Source organism: Centroberyx affinis, unplaced genomic scaffold (assembly GCF_046629955.1).
Source record: "Centroberyx affinis isolate AG114_WGS23_722 - 3 ecotype Tasmania unplaced genomic scaffold, CSIRO-AGI_Caff_v1 ptg001365l_1, whole genome shotgun sequence".
Taxonomy (NCBI): Eukaryota; Metazoa; Chordata; class Actinopteri; order Beryciformes; family Berycidae; genus Centroberyx; species Centroberyx affinis.
Genome location: NW_027279852.1, coordinates 197668 through 212500, shown reverse-complemented (window position 1 = coordinate 212500; position 14833 = coordinate 197668). Strand labels below are relative to the sequence as shown.

The 14833-nt window shown below is 39.3% G+C and overlaps 2 protein-coding genes across 4 annotated transcripts in view; one reads left to right on the top strand and one right to left on the bottom strand.

The window, feature by feature from the left end:
• Positions 1-7983, top strand: part of LOC139649499 (Fc receptor-like protein 5) — a 12048-nt gene extending 4065 nt beyond the window's left edge. Inside the window, exons 5-9 of one of the 2 annotated variants that reach the window (XM_071525915.1) lie at positions 678-920; positions 3571-3843; positions 4694-4936; positions 5401-5541; positions 5732-7983. In XM_071525915.1, the coding sequence (XP_071382016.1) occupies positions 678-920; positions 3571-3843; positions 4694-4936; positions 5401-5541; positions 5732-5844 (1013 nt within the window). In that variant the 3' untranslated portion in view covers positions 5845-7983. Of the gene's footprint in view, positions 1-677; positions 921-3570; positions 3844-4693; positions 4937-5383; positions 5542-5731 lie in introns of those variants that run through there. The other variant, XM_071525916.1, reaches the window with a different exon arrangement.
• A 458-nt stretch (positions 7984-8441) lies between these two features.
• LOC139649500 (sialoadhesin-like) overlaps positions 8442-14833 on the bottom strand; it is a 60709-nt gene continuing 54317 nt past the window's right edge. Inside the window, exons 5-10 of one of the 2 annotated variants that reach the window (XM_071525918.1) lie at positions 14549-14722; positions 13869-13958; positions 12717-12806; positions 12332-12421; positions 11331-11420; positions 8442-9556 (exon numbers count right to left, since the gene is read on the bottom strand). In XM_071525918.1, the coding sequence (XP_071382019.1) occupies positions 9513-9556; positions 11331-11420; positions 12332-12421; positions 12717-12806; positions 13869-13958; positions 14549-14722 (578 nt within the window). In that variant the 3' untranslated portion in view covers positions 8442-9512. The remainder of the gene's footprint in view (positions 9557-11330; positions 11421-12331; positions 12422-12716; positions 12807-13868; positions 13959-14548; positions 14723-14833) is intronic. The other variant, XM_071525917.1, reaches the window with a different exon arrangement.

Here is a 14833-nt window from a genome sequence, read left to right as displayed (position 1 = left end):
GCAATATCGACAAGTTACTGACAATACAACAGGTTGCCGAATACTTTTGACTGTTTAACCCAACTATCCCTCTACCCGTAACCCTATCCCCCCACCCCTCTCACCACCCCCTTCCCCTCCACCAACCAACAGGATAATAATAATGCCCACACAGACACAGCTTTCTTATTTAGCCAGAAGATCTTTTAAGTTAGATATCAAATTTGTCCACATTAAAATTGTGTTTGGTCGTGCTAAATTCGAGTTTTTAATTAGAACATCCTTTTCGCGTCTTCCACAGACCCTGTAACTAAAAATCCAGTCTGCTTTACTCTTTACATTCATTACCAAGCAAATCGGAGAAAAAAAAACCCAAAAACGTTTTTCCAGCCGCTATTTCCATGTCAAACTCCCGGAAAAAAAAGTGTCTTTGATCAGTTCAGTCGAAACATAAACAAAGTCAGTGGTGGGACTGCAGTATGTCAGCAGGGGGCGCCATACTGAACCCAACAGAATTTACACCGTGACAATTTGAGTTTTTGTCTTTTTTTTTCTTTGCTGAGTGCTTGTCACTTTATTTGGGAACGTTTTTGTATTTGTCTTTGAAGCATTTAGTGTGTCTCTGTGTTCAGATGGTATTAGTATTGATGAAGCTGTCTGTAAATGGATTAAATCATGTAGTGTGTCTCTGTGTTCAGGTGGTGCTGTGATCCTGCAGAGTCCTGTCCTTCCTGTGATGGAGGGAGCTGCTGTGACTCTGAACTGTACAACCAAGACTCCCTCCAACCTCCCAGCTGGTTTCTATAAAGATGGCTCCCTCATCAGGACCGAGTCTACAGGACAGATGACCATCCACCATGTTTCCAAGTCTGATGAAGGCCTCTACAAGTGTCACATCTCTGGTCCTGGAGAGTCTCCACCCAGCTGGCTGCTGATGGAAGGTAAACAATCTTCTTGCTTTCTTTAAGATAAATCAATCATTGATGTCCAGACCACCATAGTCAACCTCTTCAGCAACAAATGAAACATCTTCTTTCCCCTTGACTTACATGCACTTTGACCTTTTTCACAGCATTACACACATCACAGCAGTGTGCAGTTTTAGTTGTACAAACACTTCTGGGACGCAGAGCTGCTCTGGAGACAGAAACAATATAATTGATTTTGATATCAAGCCTTATTAAGTCTATTAAGCCTTTGATATTAAGTCTAGGTGGAGCCAATAACAGTGCGTCTTTTAGACAAATTCCTCGTAACAAAGAAGAAATATGAACATTTGAACATAAATTATTTGAAGCTCCCTGATGAAAGTGTTGTGTTTTTAAATGTCCCTAGATGAGCCCATAAAATAAAGGCTTTTTAAAGTTTTTTCAAAGAAGAGTGCCTTGGACTTTTCCTTTCCACAAATTCTTAGCAACCTTCATTGATATGATAATACACTATTAAACTCGTCAGTCATCAGTTCACAAAACCCTAAGATTTGACAAAGTTTCTCCATTTAATGTATTTTACTATCAAAACCATCAATCCTACCAACCACCAATAAGATATTATTTGGTCAAGGTGATAAATCTTAGGTAATCAAACTCAGTTTAGAGAGAATATTCATCGTATTAATCCTCGGTGCTCCCTGATGTGATTTTTTTCCTTTTAGATATGGCTTGTAATTAGATTTATGGCAGGTTTTGCTCGTTATTTGCTCTCCATTGTAATGAAAAAACCTAAAAAGTTGTAGAGAACTAGGACGCTCTGAGTGGCTGTCATTAATTTCTCACATGGTGTTTAATTAATCTCAAATCCCTACGCGCTCGAAACCGGTCAACACTCGCTCGCTCCTCAAGTCGACCTTTGAGACTTTGGAGGCGGGGATAACATCTCACTCCTTTGCCTAAACCTAACCAATCAGAGGCAGAGTAGGGGCGGGCCTTCCAGAAAATGGGGTAGGAAAAAAAAAAATGCGTCTCTGACCCCTTTTTTGGCGGCAGAATCATCAAGAAGAAGATGTTGGAGAAAAAAAGAGGTAAAGTGAGGAAGAACCACGCCACAAATAGCCTATGTTACATTTTGGTTATGCACGATTTACTTGTGTTAAGGGCGTTGTAGATTTAGTTAGATTTAGTTTCGAGCGCGTAGGGAGGGTCACGTGGGGCCGCATCTGTGCACACGGAGCAGAAATGTTCCCTCGCTCGGATGCTTTTCAGCTCGCGGATACTGTTCTGTGCGCTCGGATCACATGTGCACGGGTTTTGAGACCAATGAAACGCCATATTCTCGTCCATTTTGTACGGAAGCCGAGAACGGCCGTGCTTACAGTTATTTTTTTTAATGCCGTTCTCTCGAGATCACGAGTTAATTATCTTGTTATCTCGAGAAAATGAGATAATCAACCCGTTATCACGAGAAAACAAAATGTCGTTTCCTTCTATTACTTATAATGTTGATGTTTATCAGGAGCCATGCCAGCATGCAGAGCGTCTGGACAACTGTAGCAACTGATTTTTAAGCTGGAAATGTAACTGCAGCAAAGAAAACTACACATTTCTGCTTCCTGTTCAGTTATGAATCCTCCTGACAGTCATGACAGAGATCTGAAGGCTGAAATCAGCTGTGATCAAATGAACCAGACTCTCTTTCCAGTTCTCCATATTATCCCGTGATCTCGAGAAAACAAAAGTCGTTTTCACGTGATAAATTAACCCGTTATCTGGAGAAAACGAGCTTTGTTATCTCGAGATAACGAGATAATTAACTTGTGATCTCGAGATAACGGCATTAAAAAAAAAAAAAATGCAAGCACGGCCGTTCTCGGCTTCCGTAATTTTGAACTACAGTTCATGAAACTACATCACATCAGTAGGGAAACAAACAAATGTTCAGCCGTGGCCAACTTTTCTCGGCCGACAAACTTGTTGATCGTCCAAACATCGGTCGCTCAGCTCTGTGGGAGATGAAAGGACTTCTGGTGGCTTGTTGATCGTGTTGCTCACAGTGTGAACACACAGGTGAGGTACGGTGTTTACCGCTCCTTACCACTCCTTACCGCACCTTACCGCACCTTACCGCTCCTTACCACACGTTACCGCTCCTTACCGCTCCTTACCGCACCTTACCGCTCCTTACCGCTCCTTACCACTCCTTACCACACCTTACCACTCCTTACCACTCCTTACCACTCCTTACCGCACCTTACCGCACCTTACCGCACCTTACCGCACCTTACCACTCCTTACCGCACCTTACCGCACCTTACCACTCCTTACCGCTCCTTACCGCACCTTACCGCTCCTTACCGCTCCTTACCACTCCTTACCACTCCTTACCACACCTTACCACTCCTTACCACTCCTTACCGCACCTTACCGCACCTTACCGCACCTTACCGCACCTTACCACTCCTTACCGCACCTTACCGCACCATACCACTCCTTACCGCACCTTACCGCACCTTACCGCACCTTACCACTCCTTACCGCACCTTACCGCTCCTTACCGCTCCTTACCACTCCTTACCACACCTTACCACTCCTTACCACTCCTTACCACACCTTACCACACCCAGCTGACATCCCTGTGCGGTGTGTCTGTCCTCAGCGGTCTCTCCTCCAGCCTCTCTGACCGTCACTCCCGGTAGATCTCAGCTGTTTGAGTACGAGCGTCTCTCTCTGAGCTGCGAGGAGCAGATCGGGTGGAGGGTGAGGCGGTCCGGGCCGACCGGCGGGAGGCTGTCCGCCTGCGGGGACGACTGGGGGAGTCCCACGGCTTCTGGGTGCAGCCTCCTCACTACCAAGAGGTCTGACTCCGCCACCTACTGGTGTGAGTCTGCCACAGGACAGCGCAGCACCTCCGCCAACATCACCGTCCACGGTACGAGCTCAAACATCAGAGGCCTAGAGATAGAGATAATAATAATAAAAAGAAGAAGAAAAATGATAATACGACCACCATTACTTGCACTACTCCCTAGAGCGGTGGTTCTCAATGTGGGGTCCGGGGACCACCAGGGGTCCTTGAGGGGGTTCCAGGGGGTCCCCAGCAAATTGATGAATTGTTAAACATCATTATTTCATTTACAAGAACAATTAGAGAATGTAGAAGAATGATTATTTTGGTCATAGTTTCTCTGTTATCGCTCTTCCTACAATACAGATAGTCATGGAATTCTGGACAAAATCATATCTAACAATAAAAAATATTCTCAGATTTGGGTCCAAGAGACAAAATCTCATCAAATGGGGGTCCGTGGCCCTAATGTGGACTAAATTAGGGGTCCTTGATATGAAAATGGTTGAGAACCACTGCCCTAGAGTACTACCACTAATTGCAATAATAATAATGAGAAAAGTTAGAGATGTTCTCTTCACTTTCAACAGTTCAAATCAGTTGAACATCAACTTCTACTCTAACCAGTTCAGAAACAAAACAAACATCAGACTCTGCTCTAAATAGTCTAGAAACCATCCAAACATCTAAAATCTGCTTTAGGCAGTTCAGAAACCAAACATCAACCTCTTCTCCAGCCAGGTAAGAAATATTTCTTGATTGTTTGCGTGGTAGGAACGGCCTGGAGAACTGATCCATGTCACTCCAAGAAGACACAAATTTTATGGCACATGGTCCATTCCATTAACTCTGTTGGTATTTAATTCTAAGTTGCCTAGAACATGTGCAAATCTACCAGTCTGTCCTTCTATCTCTCTTGTTTGTCCATGTTCAGATGGTGCTGTGATCCTGCAGAGTCCTGTCCTTCCTGTGATGGAGGGAGCTGCTGTCACTCTGAACTGTACAACCAAGACTCCCTCCAACCTCCCAGCTGGTTTCTATAAAGATGGCTCTCTCATCAGGACCGAGTCTACAGGACAGATGACCATCCACCATGTTTCCAAGTCTGATGAAGGCCTCTACAAGTGTCACATCTCTGGTCCTGGAGAGTCTCCACCCAGCTGGCTGGCTGTGAGAGGTGAGGAAGTGACTCTGACATCAACACTTTGTAAATACAAATCTTAGCTTGTCTAGCTTTACCAATTCCTCCATTTTATGTTTTTTGTTGTTTAGTCACTCTCTCTGTATCTCATCTTGACATTTATTTTCTATTATTTGTTTCTTTTGAGGTGAAACATTTTAGAAGCCCCTTGTTTTTAACCTCTAACCTCTATACCTGAAGTATCTTATCCATTTTTTCACTTCCTTGTTTTCATTTTCCTATGTTAAAATAAACAAACTAAACTCTAAAATGTTATTTTCTACATGTAGATAATAGTTGAATTATTAAACTGCTGACTGTGCTAAAACTGCAACTGCAACTGAACAGAGTGCTTCACAATGTGTGTGTGTGTGTGTATTTCAGAATTTTAATAAGCTTATGTGGTCAATGATTTACTCTCATCTAGACATTCACCTGATCCAGTGTGCTTCTCTCCTTAGCCCCGCCCCCTGCCGCAGCCCCGCCCCCTCCCCCAGCTCCCCTCCTCTCTACTGACAGACTGGTCCGCCACCTAGTGGTGTTCTGTCCTTACTGCATCTCAACTCTCCTGATGCTGTCTATGTACTGCCACCGGCCTGGAGGTAAGAGACTAATGAAATAATCAAGCAACTTTCTAAAAACTGATGAGCACTAACTAATGAATGAGTGAATAAATGAATGACTCAATTAACCAACCAATCAAGCATTAAGCAAAAATCAGTTCTCTTAGTTTCCAGTGTTGATTTCAGATGATTTGTCAGAAGATGAATTGTCTAAATTCTCTGACTGCAGGAAATGACCCGCCCGTCTCCACGGCAACAGCCCCTCCCGGCCAGGCTGATGGGGGATTGGATGTTGAGCATGGTGATGTCATCGCCGATGTCACCACTGAGCATCACTTCTGAGATGAATGGACGACAGAGAGAGAGAGAGAATATATTGTATACCTACTGGAATTCAGCCAGGACCCAAGCCCATCAATTTTATAGTAAACATAGTAATTATGTTACAATAGTTACTATAACAGCAGCCCACACCCACCCCATGAATGTTTTTGATAGGAACATGAATAGATTTTCTCTTGTGTTGTATCTGTCCTTTATTCATTTGAGACTGAATGCAAGCAGTGTTCCAGTATTTCTGTGATATTATGGATTGTTTATAGAGAGGAAACAGAAAGTTGCAGAAAGTTGCATTATTAAAAGTGATGATGTCATCATGACTGATGATTAATTGTAGTAGCAGTAGCAGTAATGTTGCTGTTGTTGATTAGAAGTAATAGGCAAATATAACAGGTATACAAAGTTACAAGTAAGTATACATAGAATCTATTCACAGTAGTTTGGGCTATATATCACATAATTACACAAAACCTAACAGTAAAGACATTTATTGATCAATGTCACTGTGTTTGTATTGGAAGATTACAGGATAAGTTCAGTATATCCTTATAAAATATTAACAATAGATTCTTGTCTGTAAAGTTACATCAGGGAGTAGAAATGAAGAGTCCATGATGGTGACATCAGAGCAGAGTTGGTGACATCATCAGGAGGATCTGTGGTGACGTGCCGCCCTCTGCTGGCCGGCTCCTGATTGACAGCTCAAATAACTTTCCTTCATTCTTATTCATTCTGTCACCGTTCGGCTTCTGACCTCTGTTTCCAAAAAAATGTTCTTGTAAATAAAGTTAAGACAATATAAATAAGTTAGATTAACACTTTGAGCTAAACAACCTTGTTGTGTTTTTGGTGAATGTAAACTGGAACTGGCTGCTACACTTTGATTTGACGGGCTGCAGTCTGGAGGAATGTACAAACTTCTTTTAAATAAGAAGACTTTTTTTTTTCGGTGCCATAACTTCCTTTTATCATCCCAGCTGCTAGCCCCGTTGGGACTGGCACTACACTGTGTGGGTGGTAGTCTTTCGGGCAGTTTGACTTCATGTAGGCAAGGTTTCCAGACCAAAATTTGTCAATCTGATAAGCTTTATGAAATCCTTGAACCCTTCTCTGTTATACAAGTTAAACACATTGTGTGAAAACGCTTCTTTTTAACACTCGGAAAACCAGACAGTGCCAAACCAGGCCTAGTCATTTTGAGACAGTAACTGTCAGTCACTTCTCATCATAGTCTTACTTTTTTTTCTCTGCAGATAAAAAAAAGTACATCTTTATTATATCATTAAAACCCATTATGGCACATCAATAAGTGTGTTAAAATAGTATGTTCTTACGATTGGAAAAAAGAAGAAAGAAAAAAAGACACCATACCATAGGTAGTGACCCTCTCACCCTTAAGGAGAAAACTGCACATGGCCACACCTGCTGCAGGCATCCAGACAGGTTAGCCTTTCAGTCAGCTGAGCAGGTGAGCAAAACATCGACTCGCTCACACTAGAGAGAAACCGAACCAGTGTGGCAAAGGCTTCCCCACATCTCAGAGCCTCTGACTGCAGCAGAGGAGCCACTCCGGAGAGAGACCATACCGCTGTCCGCAGTGTTAGAAGAGCTTTAGCACCTTACAGACACACTGGAGAGAAACCGTACGGCTGTCAACAGCAGTGGAGCTTCACTCAGTTAGTTGCGCTGAAGAAACAGCAGCAGTCACACTGGAGAGAAACCAAACTGCTGTCAGTGCTGTAAGAAGAGCTTCTCGACAACCTGCACAGACCAGTGGATCCACACTGGGGAGAAACCAAACTGTTGTCAAATCGTGTCAGCAGCACTTTACTCAGTCAGGCCTCCTGAAGAGCCATCACACACACACACACACACACACACACACACACACACACACATACATTATTTAAATGTTCTTTGTAATCCAAGCTATATTTTTAATGAGGTTCCTGAAACCTTAATTGATTTACTTTTTGTGACATTGTATTGGAGAACTTTGATGTAGTTAAAATTATTTTATTATATTTTATTCAACAGTAGTGTCCACCTTTGAATCCACTTATGAATACCTGAATGCATGCTCTTATTATGTTAAGCTTTCCATGTTTAACAGTGAAATGTCGGAAATAATTTTCCTCTGATGAATTAAACTACAGTATACTGACTATTGTGACTGTTGACATCTTAATGCAAAGATGTATACAAGCTTCTTCATGATTCAGTCTTAGGAAACATTAACAGAGAGCAAGAGTCAAGTTTCACAGCTATGCTGAAGATGCATGGTTGTATATTTCTGTATCAACCAACTGGTTCAGTGTATTAAACACATTAACATCTGAGGTCACAGTTTATGAGTTTCTTGCAGTTGAATAAAGACAAAACTGAGGTTCTAATTATATGAGTAAAAAACCCCAGATATTTGCTTATAGTGAGTGTTGTCTATATCAGTATGGTCTGGTATCAGTATCTGGGTATTCTACATGTTCGTGCCTTCAGAAAGTATTCAGCCACATTGACTTCCTCAGCATTGTGTGGGGTTGCAGCCTGAATTCAAAATGGATTAAATTGGTCATTTGATTTTTATTTTTTTTTTGTCAATTTTATTGAAACTGACATAAATAATTAAGATAATTACATTCAATATAAAACATTTAAGTCAAAGTATGAAAACTTGACTAAATGAGAAAACTTTTACAGACTGGATCGTCTAGATTTTACACTGAATGAAAGATCAACCTCAGGTAGTAGTCTCTTTGTACACACACACACACACACACACACACACACACCCAGTTCTATACCAAAGCCCTGTATTTCACTCTATAGCATTGAAAGCCCCTGCATGTTCTTAATAGATTGCGGTTGCGGTTGTTCTTTAGCACCTGATGTGGAAAAAAACACTGACGCATTAACACACTCACACCCACTCACACATACAGAGAAAGGATGTGTTGTTGGTTAGTCACACGTTTGCCACAAATTTTCCATCTGACAGCTTTGTGCAGCACATACACATACACACATATAAGATGATAAATAAGATTAGATTAAATTATTTTATTCATCCTGCAGCACCAAATACTAACAGGATCCAGAAAAGATAAATAGAATATAAATAAGAATAGATCAAATGGGGGTATATATATATATATATATAATAAACATAAAACAACTGACAATTATCACCAGATCCTTTTAAATAGAAATGTGGGTATGAATGTATGAAAAGATTTGCATTAGGAGGGTTGTGCAAAACAGTAGTAAGACAAAGAAAAACAAAAAATCGAAAACTACATATGCACGATGAGACAACATATCAAAGATGTAAAACATAATGCAGTGTAAACCTTATTCCCACAGCGGCCATTTTGAGCTCGTGTCACACTTCTGGTTTGTGGCTCTGTCCGAAGACGCACATCATACGACTTTTATCAATTCACAGAATCCCCACTGAAAAACACACTAGAAACAAATGGATCTTGAGAATCTGGAGGATTTAGGTATTTGGCCCACAGTAAGGTCAGTGAGACGAGTGAGAACATTAAGACACAAACAGTACAAAACAAAATAAATAAAAGGAAGTTACTGAGGCTGGGTTTAAGGGGCGTTGGGGTTCAGTTGAGGCTGGCGGTCCTCCAGCTGAACATCACTGGTTGAACTGGTGTGAAGGTCTACCTCAACGAAGAGTACAAGACCTCTGGTTCTGATGGAGAGTCTGAACACACACACACACACACACACACACACATTTAAAACATCATGAACAGCAATAGAAGGCTTTCAGGTGATGACCCCCCCCCCCCCCCCCCTCATGTAGGACAGATTTTGGTGAAGTTAATACACTAAGAGGTGCATTTCATGTTTTGGTGTTCAAAAGGCTTTTTATTTTTGTTATTCAATTTAATATATGTTTTCCTGTTCAGCTTCCATCTCACAATGGAATCTGACAAGCAGCCGGTGTGCCAGCTGATAGTAATACAGAGTACAGCCCAGAGAACCAAAAGGGGCTCTTCAGGTGGTTTTCTTACTATTATACTTTCTTTTGCTGCTGTAAAGCACTTTGTAACGCTGTTTTGATAAAGTGCTAAATAAATAAAGTTATTATTATTATATTATACTATAGTGACTGTGTGTGGCGTGGTGGTCGTGGGGAGGGGGATGGGTGGTAAGAAATAACCAGCGTCTTCCTAGAGCTGAGCATGTGGCTTAGCTGAAAGGAAATGAACAGGAAGTCTTTTTTTTCTGAAGTTTCTGAGGCCTCTCTTTGTTTTTACCACAATAGTATGGTCATGAAGAGCTGAATACTCTCTATAACGGTATGCTATCAAACTACATCACTCCTCTATAGCTGAACACTATCAGACTATATCAGGGTTTATAAAATCATTTTCTACAACTCATGTCTGTTCCTTGTTAAGCAGTATCTAAATAATATAAGCAAGTTAAAGTTGCATTACTACTAGTTCACATGGATTGCTGTCATACAGTGATGTGTGGTGATTAGGGTCGGGTACCGAAACCTGGACCACTAAGGCACCAGTTCCCTTACGACCGTTACCTCAATGCAGATTTCGGTGCCACTTGAAAATACAATGAGATGCTGAGTGAAATATCCGCCCTCTGGTGCTCTGAAACAAGCCTTCAGTTTTGTTTGTGGTTTCCAAACGGCTCCGTGGCTCAGACCTTCACCCTTCCTCTCGGTCTTAGTATCATTTAGACAGTAGCATCAAAGTTCCAATAAACTCTTCCATTTTCCCCAAAACGCAGCTTTCAGGAGCTGGAACCTAAAGCTAATGCTAGCTCGCTGATGACATCGCCGCTATGCTGCCGCATGCACAGGTCACGTAGCCCTTCAGAATAAAAGTCCCTCAACAATATACCAAAACCTGTGAGAGAGGAGGAACACTTTGCGGGTTAAGAAGTTAAGTTATTTATTGTTAAATTATTGTAGTTGGGTTATGTTTTATTTATTGTTAACTTGTTATGTAAATTTGTTAATGGTGTTTTGTATTTATTTATAAATATAATTTAAACAGGTAAGAGTTAATATATTGTTCAATTTCTTTGCATTTGCAATAAAAAAGACGTCATTGTTCATTTTAAAGAAGGTATCGGTTCAGGCACTGTTTAGGCAAAGGTACTGTTTTAAAAGTATTCTTTTAGCACTGATATTGGAAAATCTATGATACCTGTCACTGTATATAATAAAATAATTTTATGATGGCAAGAGAACACCTACTCTGACATGTAACAGTGAATCACATTATTCTATCAGCAGTGTTTCTATGTATGCATGTAAAATGCTATAACCTAGGTTTGCTGACGATACTGTATTCTATGTATGTATGTAGGCCTTCCATTTTATCAGCTGTTTGCTAATCAATAATGTGATATAAGCTGTAAGGTGTTCCTCCATGATGGAGACACACCTGCTTGGTAGCAGGTTGGTGATAAAACTGTAAAGTTTCTATAAGGAAGAGGAGATCTACCTCTCTTGCTGTGTGGGTTGATGACCACTTGTCCATCAGTGACGTCTCCGGTTCCTTTCACTGCTGAGTCGACTGGATCTGGAAGACAGTCTGGAAAATATATGATAGTAATAAAATATACTGTACTGCTATCATGACTACTACTACTACTAATACATATATATAAACAGCTACTAATAATGACACTAATATTTAAAGAAAATAACAATTGCAAAGTTAGTCATTGCAATAGCAGACAACGGGATGTAGGTAATAAACTGAAAAAACATACAGTATTGAAGAAAATACAATAATAAATGAACAAATTGATGATAATACAACACATAATTAAAATAAGCGTGTCCAGAATGTGAGTTAGAGTAATTTAAGGTCAAGTCTGCCTGCTTTTTTTTTTTTTTTTTACTTTATAACACTTCTCTGCATCGAAAGAGGCCAGTGGCCTAATTTAAATGTGTTTATGTGAAAGAGGAAGCTGGGTGACACAGACCGCAGAGAGGCTCTGATCAGACATGCCAAGGGTAGAAACAGACACACACACACACACACACACACACACACACACACACACACACACACACACACATTGTCATCAGCGAAAATGGACTAAAATCTAAACCTAAAGGACTAAAGGACATTTAGAAGTTGTTGTTTTGGTTGTAAATGTAAAACCTAAATGTAAAATCTAATAAATGAATGTAACATCTAAACAAATATAAATCAAATCTAAACATAAATGTAAATATGCAAATATAATATAAATAATTAAAATGTCTATGTAAATCTAAAAGTGTATGTTAGGTGTAATGTGTAAATGTAAAATCTAAATGTAAAAATTAAAAAATGTGAACATTAAATATCAAAGTAAATTAAATGTCTAAATGCAAAGAGTAAAAAATCTGTTTGAGGTGTAGAAAACAGACACACACACACACACACACACACACACACACACACACACACACACACAGATAAGATAAGACAGCAGAACAACACCATTCTACCTTTGCTCTGTCTGATTGGCCACTGTAAGTCACTTGTTATTCTGATGTCACTGTATGTGATGTCATCAGCTCCCGCCTCTACATCACAACCTGGAATGCAATGGAACACACACGCGCACACACACACACACACACACACACACACACACACACACACAACATTGTCATCCACAAAAATGGACAACACTAACATTTATGAGAATCCTAATTTGAGTTGAAATTTGGAATATGGAATTGTTTGTCAGTGTAAAATATAATTGTCAGCTGTTTGCTAATCAATAATGTGCTATAAGCCGTAAGTTGTTCCTCCATGATGGAGACACACCTGCTTGGTAGCAGGTTGGTGATAAAACTGTAAAGTTTCTATAAGGAAGAGGAGATCTACCTCTCTTGCTGTGTGGTTTGATGACTATTTGTCCATAAGTGACGTCTCCGGTTCCTTTCACTGCTGAGTAAACTGGATCTGGAACACAGTCTGGAAAATATATGATAGTAATAAAATATACTGTGTTATTGCTCCCGTGACTACTACTACTACTAATACTACAACAGCTACTAATAATTACACTAATATAAATAAAAATAACAATTGCAAAGTTTAGTTTAGTAGTTTAGTCATTGCAATAGCAGACAATGGGATGTAGGTAAAAACTGAAAAAAATATACAGTATTTAAGAAAATACAATAGTTGATGATAATAATTGATGATAATACAACACATAATTAAAATAAGCGTCTTCATTGACAGATTCACATGTTTGTTCACAGTTTCCTCTCCACATGCAGAACATATGGACAGAAGTGTAAATGTGCATTATAAAATATTAAATTCAAATTCAAATATCCAGATTATCCAAATGACACATGTACAGGTAACGTGTCTATACAGTCATGTGTCCAGAATGTGAGTTAGAGTAATTTAAGGTCAAGTCTGCCTGCTTTTTTTTTTTTTTTTTTACTTCATAACACTTCTCTGCATTGAAAGAGGCCAGTGGCCTAATTTAACTGTGTTTATGTGAAAGAGGAAGCTGGGTGACACAGACCGCAGAGAGGCTCTGATCAGACAACACCACAGGGTAGAAACAGACACACACACACACACACACACACACACACATTGTCATCAGCGAAAATGGACTAAAATCTAAACCTAAAGGACTAAAGGACATTTAGAAGTTGTTGTTTTGGTTGTAAATGTAAAACCTAAATGTAAAATCTAATAAATGAATGTAACATCTAAACAAATATAAATCAAATCTAAACATAAATGTAAATATGCAAATATAATATAAATAATTAAAATGTCCATGTAAATGTAAAAGTGTATGTAAGGTGTAATGTGTAAATGTAAAATCTAAATGTAAAAATCTAAAAATAAATTAAAATAAAAAAATGTGAACATTAAATGTCAAAGTAAATTAAATGTCTAAATGCAAAGAGTAAAAAATCTGTTTGAGGTGTAGAAAACAGACACACACACACACACACACACACACACACACACACACACAGATAAGACAGCAGAACACCATTCTACCTTTGCTCTGTCTGATTGGCCGCTGTAAGTCACGTGTTATTCTGATGTCACTGTATGTGATGTCATCAGCTCCCGCCTCTACATCGCGACCTGGAATGCAATGGAACACACACGCATACACACACACACACACACAACATTGTCATCCACAAAAATGGACAACACTATAATTTATGAGAATCCTAATTTGAGTTGAAATTTGAAATATGGAATTGTTTGTCAATGTAAAATATAATTGTGAAATATGAATATGAATGTAAATATAACCAGAAAATGTAAATATGAAATGTAAATATAATTGTGAAATATAAATGTGAATAAAAAACAAGTAAATGGCAGCGTTAATGTCAATGTCAATGTAAAAGTAAATGCAAAATACAAATATGTCAGAATGTCAACTGTAAATGTGAATGTGAATTAAAAATGTCAAAGTAAATAATTGTATTAATATAAAACTGTAAAGTAAATGCTAATGTAAAGCTAAAATGTCAATTTGAAAATGCGAAACAAAAAACGTAATTGTAAAATATAAAGTGTAAAATGTATTGTAAAATTTAAATGTTAATGAGAAAGCGAATTTAAAATAAATAAAGTAAATGGTAGTGTAATGTCAAAGTAAATGTAAAAGTACTCGTACAAGTAATGAGAAATGTTCAGTGTAAAATGTGTCTGTGTCTTACTTTTGGGTTTCCTCCGGATGTACTGCCTCACCATCACAACCAGTACAACCGGTACAACCAGTACAACCAGACCCCAGACCGGTATAACAGAGGGGAGAGGAGAGGAGTAGGGCAGACGATAGGAGTTGGTAGAAGGAGAGGAGGAACTAGTGGTAGGAGTAGTTGTGGGACTTGCTGAAACAAACAACAAGAAATAATAATTAAAAGCAGTAAATAATAATATAAATCACTGGTTAATCAACACAGATGACTTGATCTCACCGCGGGAAACACAAACATTTTTTT